The sequence below is a fragment of the Hydra vulgaris genome, chromosome 13 (assembly GCF_038396675.1).
Source record: "Hydra vulgaris chromosome 13, alternate assembly HydraT2T_AEP".
NCBI classification, from domain to species: domain Eukaryota; kingdom Metazoa; phylum Cnidaria; class Hydrozoa; order Anthoathecata; family Hydridae; genus Hydra; species Hydra vulgaris.
Genome location: NC_088932.1, coordinates 21,625,800 through 21,647,405, shown reverse-complemented (window position 1 = coordinate 21,647,405; position 21,606 = coordinate 21,625,800). Strand labels below are relative to the sequence as shown.

General features: G+C 29.5%; 1 protein-coding gene across 2 annotated transcripts in view; it reads right to left on the bottom strand.

Moving 5' to 3' along the window:
• Positions 1 to 21,606, bottom strand: part of LOC100206282 (DDB1- and CUL4-associated factor 12) — a 44,724-nt gene that overhangs the window by 17,394 nt on the left and 5,724 nt on the right. For both annotated transcript variants that reach the window (XM_065816798.1, XM_065816797.1), the window contains 2 exons: positions 18,015 to 18,072; positions 7,243 to 7,400 (listed from right to left, as the gene is read on the bottom strand). In XM_065816798.1, the coding sequence (XP_065672870.1) occupies positions 7,243 to 7,400; positions 18,015 to 18,072 (216 nt within the window). The remainder of the gene's footprint in view (positions 1 to 7,242; positions 7,401 to 18,014; positions 18,073 to 21,606) is intronic.

Sequence of the window (21,606 nt, the reverse complement as noted above, 5' to 3'; positions counted from 1 at the left end):
CTTTAGTTTATATACATGTATATACCCTTTAGTTGCATTTTAATTGCATTTTATGTTATATCATGTATATATATATATATATACATACATACATACATACATATATATATATATATACATATATACATACATACATACATATATATATATATATATATATATATATATATATATATATATATATATATATATATATATATATATATATATATATATCAGCGCTAAAAATAACGGCCAATCAACAATCCTCTACTTTAAAAAAAATAATGCTTTGATCTCCCAATATCAGCAACCTTTAGATAATTATTTTCAAATATGATATATATAAAGCCCTCTGAATTATAAAAAATAAGTTCGGAAATAATTTACCGACCTTATTCTGCGCATGGTCGGCGATTTTTGCCGACCTCAAACACTTCTTGGTCAGCATATATATATATATATACATATATATATATATATTTTGGTTGTGTTTCTATTAAATATTTTACGAGGTTTGTGGTTAACTGGAAAGTGTAGGTCGATGAGATTCAAAAAACATTTACTTATTTTTGTTACAACATTTGCACTGAAAGGAGGATTATATCAAATTATTTTGCGTTTATGATTGCCATTTGTTGATTTTATACTTGGATGGTATGCAAGTTCGCAATTGTACCCAGATTTTTTCAGGACTTCTTGATAAGGAGGAATACTATCTTTAAAAATCGATTCACTTGACGATGCTGCTTATCATTTTAATTCAATACTCTTAGGAATACTTTTTATTAAACTCAGTGGATGATGTTTATCAGGTCACCATTTATTCAAACAATCTGGAATACAAAGAAAAAGTGTATTTTGGACTCAGCGAAACATCTTTTAAAGTTCGGTATGCAAACCACTTAAAATCCTTCAATGCAATTATATATCAGAATGATACAGAGTTATCTAAAAAAGTATGGAAATTAAAAGAAAAAAACTTTACACCTTATCAGATGGAAGATTGTTAAACAATGCAAACCATAAAACCCAGCATCAAAAGTTTGTTTGAACGAGAAGTTTCAAATTTTGCTATATAAAGGAGAAAACCTACTTAACACAATGAGTAAAAAAATTTTGGTTGGTTTATGTCATGTTTATGCCACGCCATACTTTTAAAACTTCCAAAATTTTGTTTCCATAGAGTCATTAGAAGTCACGTCACTGTAATTTTGTAATATATGGCTGATGATTGCCATTAGGCATGAAGCTTAAAGTCCATAATAAAAGTTTTTCATTTTTCGTTTTTAATTATAAACTGGTCTGTTTTGAAATTTATAAACAATCAAAATAAATTTTATAAATATTGAGCACTTTTCAACGAACAAGAGTTTTGTATTATTTTAATACAACGCTTCATCAAACGATATATATATATATTAAGCCACTGTCTAAGCACATTTTTTTTCCTAAACACATTGGCTCACTTTGAGATTAATGTGACCCAAAAATATAGACATAAATCCATAACAATTAGACAATTTGGAGTTATAATCATTTCGGGAAATATTTGTGTTTTTTCTCAAATATTTACAAGAGTTAGATATAAAGCAATTTTTGAGTTTTCATGTCAAATATTCACAAAAATCTCTTTAAAATTGACCTTATTTAAAAATAGTTGGGGCCAGGTTTGGGAAAAAAGGGTTTATCACACATCCCTCTCCTAAACAATGAATTCCATTAAAACCAGTTAGCAAAATGTACATTAGTTTGCAAATGTGAGGGAGCGATGATATTTTTTTTAAATTGGTAAAAAAAATTAACACACATATTTAACAACTGTTCTTGCTGGCTCTGGTTGGGGTGTTTTGGCATACGCAGGTACATATATATTTAACACAGTAACTATAACGGTTTTAGTTTAAAAACTTATTTTTCTTTTAAATGAAGCCCTAATTATTAAAAACATCTAACATTCCTTAAATTAACTTTTTTTATAGTCTTTTTCAGTTGTCAAGATCTTAGAAAAATAGTTTTTGATTTCAATAAATATTTGTAACATACAAGTTTGTAATATTAGTCTAAAGAAAATATACAATATATATATCTAACTTTTTTGCATTTCTCTTGTTTTTGGCTCTGTTTTGGTTTTTAGCCAAAAAAACAGTCTTTTCACCCGTTCATAAAAAATTTAGAATCTTCAGATATGAGTTTTACAGCTCTTTCTACCAATTGGGAACTGTTTGGCAGATCAGTAAGAGAGAGAGTTTATTACAAGTTTGAATAGCTTGTAGTAACTCATTTGAAGAAATAAAAACTCAAAAGCTCAACTTTTATTGAAGAAACCTCAATTAAGTCGGTCCAAACATCAGCTTTGAAAAGCAAAGGCTTAACTGCCTTATCTTTGATTTTAAACTTGAAATTTGAATCAATTTTCCTGGATACCTAATTTGCATGATTTGATTATTTTATAAAGAAAACTTTTTTGAAGAATACTTTCATTGTTTTTTCTATTTACTTCAGATATAACATGGAGAATTGGTGCTCAAACTGGTGAAGCAAACAACCAATCCTAATTTTACAAACAAAGCATTATCCACACCAGCGCCAGAACATCTATTGCCTGGAACAATTGCTTTTATAACGGTTATAGAACAACTGCTGAAAAGAACATGTCAACGACCAGAAAAAGGATTATTTTCAAAAGTAAAAGTGAGACGATATTTATATTTGGTGGTTTGACATAAGGCAGATTTGACACAGTTTGACACCCCATTACTCTTGTATTTCATTGTCTTGTATTTTCAAAAATTTACTTGTTCATTTCAAAAACTAATAAATTTTTGTCTTTTTTTCAATCTACACTAATTACTTTTAATTGTAAAACTTCTTGACCGTGCATAGCATCAATTGAATTAGCCACTCTTGTTTTTTCACAAATGACCCTATATTCAGTTATTACACAGTCAATTTTTTTTTTTTTAATTTCAGTTCACCTCCCAAAAGCCATGAAGGTCACTACAGTTGAAGAGTCTACTTTAGTTGTGGTTACAACCCTCTCTCAACTCTATAACTCCAAAACACGAATCTTGACAACCAAGGCCACTGCGCAGAGGAACAAGTTGAGCGTGGTACTACCAGGGACATGGTGGGGATTGAACTTGGAACTTCTCGCCTATGAGGCGAGCGGTCTACCACTACCTTACTACCGCATTAATTAATGTAGTAGCATCACTAATTTCATATCATATCGCAGCCTTAGCTGTATTAGTTAAGTCTAGTACTATTTTTTATTAACTATTTGCCCTTCAAACTTGTCACTTTCAGCTGTATCTAAAGTTAAGGATTCAACACTAAAAATTTCATCTGAACCAACTTCTGATGTCGTTTAAAGATTTCACTGTCAAATTTGCCTTACAGTGGCCTCTTTTTTGTCTCTAATAAACAATTTTTCAAGCCTTGTTGCCACTGCTTGGTCCACACTGTCTAAAATCCAACTTCTTTTTGGTCCTATTTTGGATCATTTGTCCTTTAAATATTCTCTAACCATAACAGGGACCTAAAACAAGTAAGGTATTATAAAGTTAAAAGAGTTTTAATTTGTGACAAGTCAATGAAATATAAAGTCTCGGTCAAATGATTAGAAATAAGCATCCGGTGCTCTTTTACTTCATCTACTGTTTTTGTGAAATGTAATTGTAAATGCATAATGATCAGGGATGCGGAGTCCCAAAAAGGACTTTGGATTTTAAAGTCACAAAAAGATTACTTTTTCCTAGTTCATGGTATCCAGGAGCTCTAAAAATATAAAAAAGTTTATGGGCTACTTATAGGAAAAACAATAAGACTTTTAGGTAAGAGGAACAATTATTTTTTTAACCCGGAGTCCTTAGGTATAATGGCGGCAAGGACTCTGAGCTTAAAAACAATAAGTTCCAAGTCATTAAATCTCATGAATTTTTTTCTTATAGCAGATCATAAGTCAACAAACATGTTTAGAGCTTCTAGACACTACAGACCTGAAAAAAACGGAGATATAAAGCCGGAGTCCTTTTGGGACTCCGCAACTCTGATAATGATACTGGTAAAATAATCGTATGTATCACTATTTTACTTTTCTCACAGAGACAAACTATGTTTTTATTGTGCACTCACTTTTCTCGACAACCAGATTGCCTAAATTTTGATTGTTTTACTATCAAATCATTATCATTTTAAAAATATTTGTTGCAAAGGCTTCTGCAAACCTTAAAAGGTAGTGGTGGTGGGGAGGGTGTGATGTTGGGGAGGTTTGGATAGGGTACTAAATTTCTAACTTCACATATAAAATTCTTATCACTTAACATTCAAAAAAATTGTTTTAAGTTATATTCACCTATCTTTACAATTATTAATAATTGGAATATCACACTGACAAACAAACAGATCAAACAACATTTCCAGTTCTTTTGTAACCAACTTATAATGGGTATATGGACACTGCTTGAAATGTTCTGGAAATTTTATTTTTCAATGGGTTATCATTTATTAAAGGTTAAAGAAAATGACTTTTGCCACGTCAATTTTCAAGTCAAAAGTTAATTTCTGCCCGTAAAATAAATCTTTCTCAAACGTGTAACCATATTGAATGAGCTGTTTGTAATCTTTTTTACTAAATGCTCTTTCTACTAAAGCCTTTGTAGGTCTTCTAAGGTTTTTTGAGCTCTTGCTGATGCCACAATATGAGTTTATTATTTAATTATAAAATAAAGTGAGAATCTTTCATTTAGTTTATCAAAGTAAATATATTTTGGAAATTTAAACATGTTATAAACAAATAATAATGTTATAATTCCACATAGAAACTTTATACAAACAACTTACAATGTATTATTGAGTTATTAGACTAATTATTAATTAGTTACCAGTCCAAATTATAGCATAATATAAGCAAATAATAACTTATTTATCGAATTAAAAGTATGATACAACTATTAATGTTATTTAATACATAACAGCTGCACGATAGATAAAAAAAAACATAACAAATGCGTAACATGCAATACAATAACATGCAATAGTATAGTTTTTCTACTATTGCATGCGTAACATGCAATAGTAGAAAAAAGTAAGCTACAATTGCACAAAAAATATGGAAAGAATTATAAAAGGTCACAATAATGCTTTGTTAAACAAAAAAGAAATCCTAAATGAAAAAACTAAAGGAAATTGTAATTGTAAACGAAAAAACAACTGTCCAATGAGTGGAAGTTATTTATCTAAAAATATGATATATAAATGTGTTGTTTCCTCTAAGAATGTCACCAATAAACAATATATTGGCATAAACGTTTTGCCAATCATAAGCAATCCTTTAAAAAAAAAAAGCATTCAAAATATATATGGGAATTAAAAGATGAAAATATTGATTTTATACTGAATTGGCCCATCCTTAAAACAGCACCTGCATATAACAATATTTCTGAAAAATGCGTACTATGCCTACAAGAAATAATTACACATCCAAACAAAGAATGTTTATTAAACAAAAAATCGGAACTGATTTCTAAATGCAGGCACGAAAATAAGTTTCTCCTAAAGAACTATAAAAACAAGTGAGCTCTAATAATAGTAACATTAAATCCCCCCTTTTAAAATTTTTTTTTTTAAAAAAGCAGAAGTAATCAATTCTAAAGAATTCCTTTTATAATAGTGTCAGCATATTCCACAAATGTGTAGAAATTTAAAGTAGTTAATACATTTGCGACTTCCTGTAATTTAATTTTTGGTATAAATTGAAGTTTTATTAATTTGATCATTCATTTCTGAAGAGTCTTTATTAATGAAAAACAATTTTAAATGAAAAAAAATTTTGTTAAGAGATTTTCTACTAATTTAAAATAAATATTAAATAAAATAAATATTCGTGTCGAAAAGAACAAATATTTAAATACAATTAAATTTAAAAATTCTATTACTGAAATATATAATTCAATCAGCTTTACAACAGACCTGGCAAAGAATTAATAAAAGTTGATAAACTTATGTGAATAATTTCTTTGGCATTTTTGAACACAACAATAAAATAAAAACTGATGCATATTATGACGAAACCGATACTCATGGCTACTTAAACCACAACAGTCATATTATATAAAAAAAGAAAATTCCCTATAAATTGGTTAAAAGATAAAAAAAAAAATTTAAACAAACTTTTTAAAAACAACATTTTAATAATGGACTAAAAAGTAAAAAATAAACTATTTCATGGGATCCAAGGACTTTGTGTATGTACAAAACCTGAAATATCCATTAAAGTCAATGACTGAAAATGTTGGGCAACTAAGTACAACTCATTCCTATTGGCGCCCAACGTTTTCAGTCATTGACTTTAATGGATATTTCAGGTTGTGTACATACACAAAGTCCTTTGGTCCCGTGAAATAGTTTATTTTTTACTTTTTAGTCCATTTTTAAAATGTCGTTTTGAAAATGTTTTTTTTTATATATTTTTCATTATTATTCAACAGAGATTCTATTTATTTACGCTTAACTAAAACGCTAAAAGTTTTTTTATTTTTTTTTAATTTTTTTTCTTAATGATTTCTTTTATTTACGCTAAACTAAAGTCTGTTTTGTGTTGTTTGTTTTAATTACTTTTTTTAACGATTTCTTTTATTACTACCGCTGACCTTGTGTTTGCTTTGCGCGGACACCAAAAAAAACAAAAACAAACCGACAAGAAAGCAAGTTATATAAAATATTGTAATAACTTTTCACACCAGATAATTATTGAATGCATATATACTGATGTTTTAGAAAAAGAATTTCAAAAAAACAAACATTTTAAGTTAAAAAGCATCATTTTTTATGCATTAAAACTTAATCTAATTTTTTTTTAAATGATTATTATTTTTGAATTTTTTTTTGATAACATTAAGGAATTGTTAAATGTTCAAGGGTTTTGAGGTACCCATAAAAACAATTTTTATTTAATAATTTTATTAATTCATGACATTTTATTATGTAGTCACATTTAGGGTTTTTCTTTAAACCACCCTAATAGTAACCACCATATGAAATATTGATGAACAAGGTCAGGTGGGGAGCTGTGTTTCTAGGGGTGTGGTGAATTGGAACTCCATACCTCTTGCTTTTAAAGCAAGTGCTCTACCACCACACCACTAACTATTATATTCAACAATACTTTTTACATAGATGTTGATATATTTCTTAAAGACAACCGTTAGAAAAAATACCTGCAACTCTTGTTAAGATTAGAAAAAATGCAATGTACAGCACCTCATAAAAAGAGTTGTAAGTCATTGCACGAACTTTGTCTAATGTCTTGTTTCTTTCTATGGTTTTTGCAGGCTTGATGAATGATATTGAAGATTCTGCATTATCCATTTGATCATTGTCTTTCAAAACCCAAAATGCCAAGCATTTATCACGTGAACCTTGATAAAATTTTCAACAAATTTAAAAATAAAATTTTCAAAAAAGTACATTCAGGTTTGAAAAAATTTTAAATTTTAATTTAAAACAATGGTAAAATTCAAATACATTACTTATATAGGCAAGTAATAAACGAAAATTAGTTAATAACACTAGGCAACAAAATTATATAGAAGTTTTTTTTAAAACTTTAAAACTTTCAAATGTTTTGAAGTTACATGAAACTTAAAATTTTGATGTTTCCAGATAATTTTTTGCATAATAAATCTGAAAATCATTTCTAACTATAACATTTAAATATGCTATATATGGTGTGTTTCAGCTAACCCCAAAGGTAGAAAACAAAAATACTAAACAAAAACATAAACAAACTACATTTATTTAAAATTTAAAGTCAAATTTAAATGCTTGAACATTAGTTAACATGTAGCTACTAATTACTTTCAACATCACAAGATATTACTACTGACCCAACTCACGATATAGTCCTAATACACACATGGACAACCATTGCTTTATTCTATTTTCTTTGGTGCTGTTTCTCCATAACCTTATCCTTTATCTTATCTAACAGCTTCTAGATTTGGATAAAAAAAGTCAAAGCGAGAATGTCAATTCTAAAGCCCAACTTGCAATAAATCTAGTAGTTCATCCAGCAGTTCCTTGTAGTTTTCAATCCTGTTGTTTCCCAGAAAATTGGAAAAAACATACTTAAATCCAACCTAACCTCTTTTCTGTTTTCTGTCTTTTAGAGTTTTAAAGTTTTTTTATCTTTTTTAGTTTTTTGGTGTAAACATTTGTTCTACCAAAATTCAGTAAACACCTCAGTTAAAAATTGCACTTCTTATCTGTACTTCTTAACTATTTGTCCTCTGTGAATCAGTGCCTTGAGAAACTGTTACATAGTCACCAATGCACAGTGGGCCAGAATGCTTGCAATGCACAGTGGGCCAGAATGGCAAATTTTGAGACAAAACTAATAACTAATTTATTATTATTGCTATATTCATCAAATTTGGCACGAGTACTAATATGAGGTCTAGGCTTTTTTTGAAGGTATTTCTATTATTATTTGGTTGCTATGGATACCTTATTTTGCATAGCAACAAGTTATTTTGGGGAGTTGCAGGTTTTTTATTTATGCTATTTTCACTATACTTGTCATGCGTATTTATATGAAGTCAATAATACTTATGAAAGTAGTATTTTTTTTATTTGGTTGCTATGGATACCTAATTTTGCATAGTAACCACCTTTTTATGCTAGTTGTAGTGTTTATTTGTACTGTGTACAGTATATTTGGTACTTATATTCTCATTGTTTCTATATTTCTTTTTTTTTATTGATTGCCATACTTGAAAAAAATGGTTTTGTTCACTACCTGGGCCATTGTGCATGTATCCCTCTCTTACATTACCCAAATTTTCAAAAAACCTAGCTTTTTTTGTTTTTTTTTGTTAATTAACCTCCCCAAGGCCGAAAAGGCCACTACATACGAGGAAGCTACTTAATTGTGGTTATAACCCTCTCTCAACTCTATAACTCTGAAACACGAACCTTGACAAACAAGGCCGCTGCGCGGAGAAACAAGTTGAGCGGGGTACTACCAGGGACGTGGTGGGGATCGAACTCGGAACCTCTCGCTTATAAAGCGAGAGCTCTACCACAACACCACCACCGCATAAAAGCTAAAGATCAAAATATGAAAATTATTATTTTTATCTTGTTATTTTGTAATAACGTAAACTAAATCCTACTGCATTTTATTCTTTAAAAAAAAAGTTCATAAATTTTAAAGTTACCTATACCATGGCAGTAAAACATCTGCTATTGAAAACATATTTTTTTGTGGTGTTACAAACAATAAAAGTATTTGACCAAATTAATTAATCGAAAGTTTATCAAAAAAATAATTATCATTGCTGATAAGTTTATGAAAATTAGGCAATGTTTTTAAGGTAATTACCTTTATATTGTTTTTTAGTATAGTAACTCTTATATAAATTCATGTACAAAATATTTATGAAATGTACAGTCTAGTTTTTATTTTAGAAAATGAAAAAATGTGAATTACACCATTATATAAGAGAAAACAATTTAAGTATTTTAACTAAAGATATCGATAATATTTTAAGTACATATATTGGTGGTAATAGTTTAAAATTGGATCAATTGATTGTGTTGTATAAAAGAAAATGTAATAGATGCAAAAGAAATAATTTTTTTTTTGAAAAGAAATTTAGCTCCTGGTTAGATAAAGACTTATATGCAAAAACTAAAAAGTTAAAAAAAGGTGGATGACCAAAAATTAATTTCAATAAAGCATCAATTAAAAAAAAACAAAGAAGAATAAGCAGTTTGGTGAAAGAAAATACACCAGAAGAATTATTATTTGCTGCAAGTAAAAAATGTAAGAAAATAGGAAATTTACCAGGTGCAAAAACATTTTCAGCTGATCAAACGCTTGCTTTAATTTTAGATTACGGGCTGACTAAAAATGCATATCAACTTATAAGATCTGCAGCAGCAATTAAAGGCCACAATAATTTGTATCCAGCATATAATAATGTTAAAGAACCTAAAAAACAATGCTATCCAGATATAGAAACTTGGGATGTTGACAGTTATTCAGCATCAATTAATATGCAGAGTCTCTTAAATCATATTGCATTAAGATTAGTCTCTTTACAAAGCAATGCTCTTTCACAAAGTTGCGTATCAAGATTAACTTTAAGATGTACGCCATCTTAGTATTGAAGGAAGCCTGTTTATTTTCTGCTTTGTTCCATTAGAGTTAAGTGGATTTATTGGTACAGAAAAAAAAGTAATCTGGCTTATTCTTCGCACTTCTTCAACAATGTTTTGTAGACCAATAAGGTTTAGATATGTAAAAGAAACAAATAAAGTCATCAAAGCAGAGGAACAGTTCATTGAAAGTCAAAAATTTTAGTTAACAGTCTTATCAAATGGTTCAATGGTGCAACATATATTAGAATTAACCATAATAGATGGAAAGATAATGAGCTGAATATGATTTTTCAGACATGATAGATGGAAAGGTTGCTAATGCAACCTTTCCATCTATCATGTCTGAAAAATCAAATTCAGCTCAATGTTGCTCTCCATTCAAGATGAATAACATTGTTGAACTCCATTCAAGATGAATAACATTGATGCATGCCAAAAAAAAAGTAACGATTTACAAAATGAACTTAAGTATGGCTTGTCAACATTACATGCCTGGATAAAGTGCATGGAATACTTTTTCCATGTTGGCTACAATTTTGATATAAAGAAATGGCAAGTATATGGAGCTGTTGAAAAACAGTCTGTAAAAACAAAGAAGAATGAATTTCAACGCAAATTAATTGAAGAACTTGGTTTGGTTGTTGACATGCCTAAAGCTAATGGCTCTGGCACTAGTAATGATGGCAACACTGCACATTGTTTTTTTAGGGAATCTGAAAAAGTATCTAACATTATTGGTTTACCAAAAACTATTCTTGACAACTTCTTTGTGATCCTATGTACATTATCCTGTGGTCTAGATGTTGATGGTGATAAATTCCAAGAGTATTGTTTACAAGTTGTTTGCACATATGTAAATTTATTTCCAGCAAGTATTCATAAAATGTTCATGGTCATTCAGTTATAAGAAGAATGTCTCTTCCAATAGGCATGTTATCAGAAGAAGCTCAAGAAGCAACAAACAAACTTTTAAAAAAAATCATGAACATTTTAGTCGTAAAATGTCTAGAGTGAAGAATAATGAAGACATACTAAGACAATTACCATGTTCATCCATATATTAGCAGTTTGAGAAAACCAGTATCAAATTCTAATAAAATTCAACTTCCACATGAAGCAATTCAACTATTAAAATTGTCAAGCTTTAAACATGATATCTAAGTTACATTCTTTATTAGAACAATTTTGTTATTTTAATTTGAATTATTGTTGGTAGAGCTACAGTGCAGTGTTTTATAAATAATTTACAATTACAATGTTTTATCTTTGCTATAAATATAATATAATGTTTACCACACTGGCATAGAAACAGGGACAAAGGGGACAATTGCCCCCCCCCCCCCCAACCAACCAACCCAAAACTCCCATTTTTCATTCTAATTCTAATTCTGGCTGGTTTAGCTCCCCTTATTTTTTTTCAGCCCACCTAACTTTCTTGACCTTCCGAAGCCACTGGTTTGTTGTAATATATTAAATTCACAGCTATATTTAACATTCGCCCGAATACGGAGTATTTTATGAACTTTGTATAAAACTGAATATGACAACAAAAAGCTTGTTGCTATAAAAAATGAGGTATCCATAGCAATCAATAATAAAAAATATCCGTTAAAGCAGAGACTTTATATTTTTACTAATTCCAAATTTAGTTAATATAACAATATCAGTTTAATTCTATATTAGTTTTTCTTCAAAAATAGCTGTTCTGGTCTGCTGTGCATTGCACTCCCCCCTCTCTCTCCAAACTTTTTTCCTTATTTTTGAACTTTATTATAAAATATAATATAAATTTTTGTAAATATAATATAAAATATTGAAAAAAAAACCCTCCCCCTCCCCTGACATAAAAACCCGTGCCACGATTACAGATTTTGCGAAGTATACACCATTAAAATAGATATTGCAGTTGCAATCAGTTGCAAAAAAAAATTACATACATTTATTCTTCATAGATATACACATTATGTAGGCTACATGGTTAAATGTCAGTCGCCGTCATATAAAAGTTCTAGAACATTTTCAATTAATTTTTCATGAATAGTTGAGTAAAATGAGTATACAATATAAATTACTGTAAGCCAACTTTAATAAATATATCATTTAATTAATATTTGCATTAAACTTTAAATTATTGATGTACTAATGAAGATTTACAAGAATTATTTAAATTAAATGTTGTAAAAGTAAAATGAATAGGATTTAAAAAACACATAAAAATTACAATTTTCAACATAAAAACAACAGCGATGCAATTAATGCGCTTCTAAACCTAAACTGATGTAAAAGAAAATAAAAAATCAGTGTAATATAATTTTAATTTAGTTAGAGACTTTGCAACAATATACGAAAAAAAAATTTCTTATATTTTCACATTTTGAAAAACAGTGTTGTCCACTATCTGGCCCACTGTGCAATGGTCAGACTGATGTGAGATAACAATTGGTTGAAATAGTCCCATTAGATCTGAACAAAAGCAAAGAGATTTGTTGACAGTAAAGTAAAAAACATATGAAGTATGTCTTATTTGGTACTTCTTAACTCTTGTTGTTGGTTCCAATAGACTCCATCTGAATGCAAGCAGTTCAGCACCCACTTTTAATATATAAAAATCTCTAACTAGGTCATCAAGGTCCTATTAGTTTGGAACAGGAGTTTCACTAAATTGCAGAGTTCTGTCTTCTTTACACCCATAAACACCCTTATCTGATATTTCCATATTAAAATCTTGATTTCTAGTTGGTTGCATGCAAAAGTTACATCCATTCAGACAACTTGCTCTTTTTCTTTAAATTCTGGATACTGCAAATTGACATCTTTTTCCTTAGTGCCTCTAAACCATCCTTCTAGAGATGATTCACAACAAATAACATGATTAGCCTAGCATTCATCTTGGTCCGCAAAAAAAATCCTGAATTCCTTCTTGTAAGTTTAATAAAACTTTGTACCCATTAAAACTTCACATTTCATTTTAGCAGTCAAACCTAGCAGAATAAGTAAATATCCACAAACCTAGCAGAATAGGTAAACATCCACAAACCTTGCAGAATAAGTAAACATCCACAAACCTAACAGTTAGCAATAGTTTGCTGATAATCTAAAATGTCTAAATGCTATTATAATAAACAATGCAATAATTTTTTAGTTATATAATCACTTTATAATTTTTTTTTTTTTTTTTTTTTAAACATCTCTGTTTCCAACAAGGCTGCAAGCAGCCACTAATTAAACTTGGAAAATACTGAAAGAGAAAAGATGAAGATTGTAGAGCAAGATAACGATTGGCGGACGACTTAAAGGATTGCAAATTATATGAATCAGGAAAACAAGATGAAGGAAGCAAATTCCAAAGAGCTGATGTTCAAGGAAAAAAAATAGACGAATAAGTGTTTTTGGAGCACTTAGGAACAGTCACAGTAAAAAGATGAGACTTAATTGAATGACGAGTAAAACGAGAATGAATTTTAGTAGATTGGCACAAGAGACGCTAGCTCTTTAGAGCAGTGCCAATTATAGTATTTGTAGAAAAGAGAAAAAGAAGCAACATTACGACGATGTGATAATGGTTGGAGGTTGGTTGCAAGAGCAGGTTCAACTATGTTTACAATGCGTTTTTGCACCTTGTCTAAAAGAGAAAGGGCATCGTTAGAAGATCCGCCCCAGATATGGCAACAGTATTCCATACAAGGCCGGATTTAAGATTTATAGAGATAGGGAATAGAATCCGAAGTAAGAAAGTGACGAGCTCGATAAAGAGATGCAACCTTAGCAGGTGCTAATTTTGCAACTGATTTGATATATGGTTTCCAAGAAAGATTGGAAGTAAGATTAATCCTAGAAGATGAAGAGTAGATGACTCATCAAGTATATAGGAAGATCTAAATTATTGCGATAACAATTGGCTGAAAAAAATTGAGTTTTATCTGTATTGAAGTTCACCAGCCACTGTGAGCCCCATGCTGTAGCAGAAGTGAGATCCTTTTCAAGCTCAAATGCCCCCTCCAAGCAATCAAAGAGTGTTGGTTTCTTATCACGACAAGAATAAATGGTAGTATCATCAGCAAACAATGCCACCTTAGATGTGAGAATATCTGGAAGATTGTTGATGTAAATTAAAAAGTAGGGCCAAGGATAGAACCTTGAGGAACCCCTGAAGTTACAGAATAAGAAGAAGAGTGCTGTCCATCGAGGACAACTTATATGCTACGATTGGAAAAGAAGGAATCAATAATCTTAAAGATGTTGCCAGATACACCATAAGAAGAAAGCTTATGGAGAGGACCAGCATGCCAAACTTTATCAAAAGCATTTTGAAATGTCAAGAGCGATGGCCTTAACCTCTCCACCTTTATCTAATGCACGATAAAACCTATCAGTTATTACTGTTAGCAAATCAGCTGTAGAACGAGAAGATTGAAATCCATATTGATGGTCAGAAAGTAAGTTATTAGATTCAAGATGAGAAATTAAGTGTTTGTTAATTAAAGATTCAAAAACCTTGCTTATGATAGGAAGGAGACAAATGGGACGGTAGTTAGACGAATCAGATTGCTCTCCAGAATTTTTGAAGATAGGGATAACGGATGCCGCATTCCAGCAGGCTGGAAAACAATACTCTGATAAGCATTTGTTAAATAGTTTTGAGAGTATAGACGACAGCTCCGGAGAACACTCCTGCAAGACAATAACAGGTATGTTGTCCGGGCCACAAGCTGTAGAAGAGTCTAGGCAGGAAATCACTTTAGATACAGAAGCTGGAGTGATACAAATGTCAAGCAATGGATCAACCTGTTTGTTGGCAATATCAGGTAGAACGCAAATAGTGGAATCAAGAGATGATATTGATGAAAAGTTTTTAGCAAACAATTCAGCTTTGTCTTTAGGTGAGGTGACTAAGTCATACAAGAGAGGAGGAATTAAAGATTTGCCCTTATTATTAATACTATTAAAGATTCTCCAGAAGTTACGAAAGCCTAATTTTTGACACAAGAAACGAGATTTCATGACCTGAGAATAGCGGGCTTTGGCGTTAGACAAAACCTTTTTACAATGGTTTCTAGCAGTAATAAACAGACATCTGTTTTCTGGAGAATTGTTTTGCTGATAAATATGGAAGTAACGGTTTCGATTTGGCAACTGCAGCAGCACAGTGTGAGGAAAATCATGGAGGAGAGTGAGTCTTGACCTGGAATCGTCGAGAGGGAACAAAAGATTTTATGCCAGCCTGAATCCACGAAGTTATGCAAGATGCGCATTTGTCGACAGGAAGACAAAAGATTTCTACCCAAGGGCCATCACAAAGAAAATCACGGAAAGAATCCCAGTCAGCTTTAAGGTAGCTGTAAGAGGTACGATATTAGGGGGATTCAGGTGATGAAGAAGAATGAGATATTAGTTTTAGAGAGATCAAACTGTGATCAGAAGCACCTAAGGGTGAATGTGGAGAAACTGAGCACTGACAAGGATCAGAAACAAGACATAAGTCGAGTGGGCTTTAAAGCCTGCAGAGTCACTGACACTAGAGCCAAGCCATTCAGAGTGGTGAGCATTAAAGTCACCAACAACAACTACATTGACTGATGGATAAAAAGAGAGGGCTTGAACAATATGATCAGAAATAACATCAAAAAGAGTGCAGTCTTGAGAGGAAGGAGAGCGATATAGAACAAAGAGAAAGGTGATAGAGTGAAGTGGTGCTAAATGAAAGCACATGAAAGAATAGTCTGTGGATTCAAACCTAGTTTCACGACAAATGGGTGAATTCTTACGATTGTAAATGCCCAGGCCAAGAATGTGACTATTGAAGTCTTTACAAATTAAAGGAAGATAACCATCAACACTAAGATCGCAAGATGAGACAGCTGAACTCAAATTAGTCTCACAAAGAGCAAGTAGGTCTGGTGAACTTTGCAAGAGATAAGACTCAACAGAAGAAAAGTTGCTTCGAAGACCACGAATATTAGTGAATGATAGGTTTAGAGAACTTGGTGATGATGATGGTTTTTTGTGTTTTATAGTTTTTGGTACTTTATTCATTTTTAAATTAGATTGAAAAACTTGACTTAAAGCATAGATAGTACTCAGAACACTGTTTAATAGCCCAAGCAATTGCCTCATTACTACTAATAAACCCTAAGCCGTAACAAAGGGCTCCAAATATGGCCTCCGCAATGCACACCAAAAGTACAAATAGGGACACCATCCATGCGCAACATGACACTGTTAATACTTTGATATTTTTCAGCTGTTGATGGAATCAGCCTCTCTGAGAGCTGCCACAGAGTTCAGGAAACATGACTACCAGCCGGCCTCAGAAACATAAAACTGATATTTAGAGCTGTACCCTCATTAGGAGATACAGGCCTTGTTACGAGATTTTGCTGCGTAAAGAAAACGCCTAACGTACTTCTAAGTAACTCAACTCAGCAAATATATTTTGCATTGTTAGAAGTTATATTGCATCACTAGCGTCTTTTCAAGTACCGCATTGTAATTAAAGTTATTTTATTTACGCATTAAAAATCATACAGTTTTTTTTTTCTCACTATAACAAAAGTTACAAATAAAATCTAAGTTCCTATTTGAAAAATCATTTTTATTATTTTTTTCAAATATGAACTAAATTTATTTTGAAAAAAATATTTTTTTCATAAAATGTAAAATAATATTTGTTTACTTTCTTTTAATTTTACAGTTGGTTTTTGGTTATTTTGTTAATTGTTAATAAATTTTTTCTTATTTATTTTGTGAACTCTTTTTAATTATGTTTTTAAACAATAATGAGTTTTTTTCTATTATTTATCAGTTACCGATAACATATTCGTGATCATAATTTATTTTCATAAATTAAACAAATGTCATTAAAACTTTACATTATTGAATTAACAATAAACAAAATATCTTTTTAATAAAATATTTACATCAAAATAAATCGCGCATTTTTTGAAACTATTATGACAAAAAATAATTTTTATATTTAAAAGGAATTTATATATTTAATTCCTCAAGATAAAACTTAAAACACTTTCTTTTTTTAACTAATTTTTAACAACAACAAAAAAATTATTTTACATCTATTAGTTTACAAAAGATGTAAAATAATTTTTTTGTTTACAATATCTATTAGTTTACAATTGCGGTTAAATGCTTTTACTTACGACTTTATTTCTTCTGAATAAATGTCTTGTTAATGACATCAAAAGATATTTTAAATATTCTAAAAGATAAAAGTTTTTGTGTAGCACAAAACTGCTGAACGCATAGGCAAATCACTTTTTCGCAGGCAAAATGCGAGCTGCGTAACGCTTCTTAACAAGGCCTGAGATAATAGAATGAGTTGCCTAGTCATAAAAACAGAGACACGAGCAAAACCCATGCATTGAGTCAAGAAGATCCAACATTTAACATCTTAAACTGGAAACAATGTATTAAAAATACATCTTCTTCATCTATTAGGCGGCAGCCTAATAGATGAAGAAGGGGTGCGAAGCTGGTCAACAGATAGAATTTGTTTACCCCTTAAATTAACTAACTAAACACCTTAAGCAACATGAAAATAAACATCACCATTAAAATTGCTATAGTTGAGTAATAAAAAAAACATTACATAATAGACTGGAACAAAATTTTGTTGCCAAGTGTAATAATGTTATAAACCTCTACTTTTAATATTAGCACATTATTTTTAAAATTATTATTATTGTTATTATTATTATTTTCATTATTATCATTACCATCATTATACAATAAAAACAACTTCAAATTTTCTAATTATAACAGTTATAAATTTAAAAGAAAAGTAGAGAAAAATCTCAAGTTGTTAAAAGTCATTCTTTTTGTAAAATATTAAATATAAAAAGATTTTACTTCACCTGTTGCAATAACATCATCAGTTATCCATGAAGATGAAAATAACCAGTCTGTGTGAAACTAAAATATATAGCAGTCAATGATTCATGCTATTATAAATAGAAATTGTAAGCAGTAAAATAAACTCTAAAGTTTATTAAAGCTGCTTAATAACAACACATAAAATTTTAATCAGGTATGCAAATAACATTCCAATAAAAAAGCAACAATAAAAACGTAGCATTTTACTATATATATATATATATATATATATATATATATATATATATATATATATATATATATATATATATATATATATATATATATATATATATATATATATATATATATATATATATATATATATATATATAAGTGGAGAAAAAAAAGTAATGGGATGGTATTTAGTAAATTAAAAATAATCATTGTTATATATATAGATTTATAAAAAGGTGACGGGATGGCATCCCGCCGCATCCTGGCTCACTTCGAGCACTGTATATATATATGCAGGTCTTGGTGGTATATATAAAATAATTGTTGTGTTGTGGGCTAATAAAAACCACAAAAAAATTTTTTCTATGTGTCTTTATTAACATGAGAGTATGTTTGATATACAAAAGCACATTTTTTAATTGGAATATATCTAAAGATGTAATCAGGTTAATAACGGTAATTATTGATTTTTAATCACTTTTACACAAATAAATTGATAAATTTTAGTGTAATTTGATCTTTTGCTCTGCCAGTATCATTTTTATTGCATTTTACAAAATGCCTAAAGGAAAGTATTTGACAGATGCTGAAAAAATACAAATTAATTTATATCGTAGCTCAGAAATCTCACCAGCACTTTCTATACAAGAAATAGCAAGAAAAATTGGAAGATCTGATATGTTGTACGAAACTACATTGCAAAAGGTGACAATTACGGTGTAAAAAAAAACAACAAACGGCAACAAAGTATTAACAAATCGGCAAATTAATCGAATTCGCTTCGAAGCAACCAAAAATAAATTGAATGCAACACAAATAAAGGATAAATTATTATTGCTTGTCACCAATAAACATGTTGCACATATTCTACGTACAACACCAAACGTAAGTGGAAGAAACCACACCAAAAACCAATGTTAAAAAAACACCATAAAATTGCTAGATTACAGTTTGCTAAAAACCATATGCATTGGACTCATGAGTGGCAAAACGTAATATTTTCAGATGAAAAAAAGTTCAATTTAGATGGTCCGGACTCTTACAGTTGTTATTGGCATGATCTAAGAGGAATAAATGACCCACAAACAAAACGAAATTATGGAGGAGGAAGTTTAATGGTTTGGGGTGGATTTTCTTATTCAGGAAAATTGACTCTGTGTTGTGGTTTACCTAAAATGAACTCGATAAAGTATACAGAAATGTTGGATGATGTTCTCATAACTTATATGGATGAAAACATGGACGATAATGCCATATTTCAGCAAGATAATGCTGCAATTCACACATCTAGGCATTCTATGAAATGGTTTAAAGACCACACCATCCCGGTTCTCGAATGGCCAGCTTGTAGCCAGGACTTAAATCCAATCGAGAACGTGTGGGGAATGCTGCCAAGAAAAGCTTATGACGCTAAAGCAGCCGGACACCAATTTAAAACTGTTACTGAGTTAAAGTGTAAAATCCTTGAAGCATGGTCCGAGTTTGATCAAACTACACTTCAATGACTAGTGGAGTCAATGAAAGGCAGAATTTTTGAGGCAATCCAGTGTAATGGAGGACATACGCATTACTAATTTCCATCTTTTAATGTCAAAAATATGACTGCATCTATAGATATATTCCAATTAAAAAATGTACTTTTGTATATCAAACATACTCTCATGTTAATAAAGACACATAGAAAAAATTTTTGTGTGATTTTTATTAGCCCACAACACAACAATTATTTTGATAATAACTTGCATGCATATCAGTTGACTATACATAGAAAAAAATTATGATAAAGAGAAAAAAATTGATGCATCTAAACGAATATGCCTCAGTGTATGTATATATATATATATATATATATATATATATATATATATATATATATATATATATATATATATATATATATATATATATATATATATATATATATATATATATGTAAATTATGTTAGTGTATTTTACAAATAGAGTGCTCAATGTTCTTAAAGAACAGAGCAATAAATTAGTAAAAAAAAACTTATCTAACTTTTTTCTTCAACTTGAAGTTTCACCATTGCTGGATCATCAGGAAGTGAAGTGATATATACATAAATATATATATATATATATATATATATATATATATATATATATATATATATATATATATATATATATATATATATACAGTCCTTAAAAAAATAATTTTTATCAAGATGTTTTCTTGATTGGTATGGTAAAATTGTTTAAAAAAATTATCTTATCACAATCTATATTTAATAGGAGTTTCTTCAGTTTTCAGGAGAAAAAACAAAAAACAATTACAAATCTTTAAAAGTGACAGAAAAAAGACAAAAAAGTGTCTAACAGCTGATGTTGGAGTATAGAATAGAGATTACAAAAAGAAAACAAACAGCAAAAGCAAAAACAAAATCTAAAAAAGTACTGATGGAAGAGTTAACACGAGCAACATGGAAGCACAAAAAAAGAAGGTTAAATTAAAATAAAAAAAGATTTTACACTTAAACTTAAAATGCTCACAATATTGTATAACAAACCAATTCCTTCAAACTCCAGTGTTACTATATTATAATAAAAAATCCAAAAATACAGTAGTCCCAATGTAAAAATATTAATTTAACTAGGTGACAGTCATAATTAGGTGACAGTCAAAATAAAATCCTGAATGGAAAAATTAAAATTTAATCTGATAAAAAATGGCAGTTTTCATCAGATTAAATTTTAATTTTTCACCAGATATTTAGTGAAACTTTTCCTTACAAATTGTTATTTCTTTAAAATTTTCAATTGGTGTATTATAATATTAGTATTTTTACAATTATGTTACATAAAAAGGAAAAATGTTTATGCATGACTTGTTTCAATCCAGAATTAAAAATTAAAGTAATAAAATGAAAACGTCATAAGTTTCATGTAACATCCAATACTATAAAAAACGTCATGATTTTCATGTAACATCCAATTCTTTAAAAAAAAGTCATGTGTTTTATGTAACACCCAATACTATAAAACATACACTCATGAAAACAACAAAAAACTATTACTTTAAGTACAACTTATTTTTTAAATATAAATAGATTTTATTTGAACAGGTACAATCTATGTATGAAGGACTTTTAGAAAGAGAAGCATTTTTATTTTATCTTTATTTTTTCTTAAAAACTATTTGGATTGAAGTTAGCATAAAAAAAAAAAAAAATTACAATATAAATAATATAATTTTTTCCCTTAACTTCTTGGAATTGTTGTTGTCACTAATTTTCATACAAAATCTATTAAATAATACTAAAATACCAATACTAAAACAATACTAGTTTTTTTAGAATGAGTAACTCTCATTTTCTTAATGTTAACTGAAACTACTTGTATATGTAAGGTTTTGAGTTTGATCCCCACCATGTC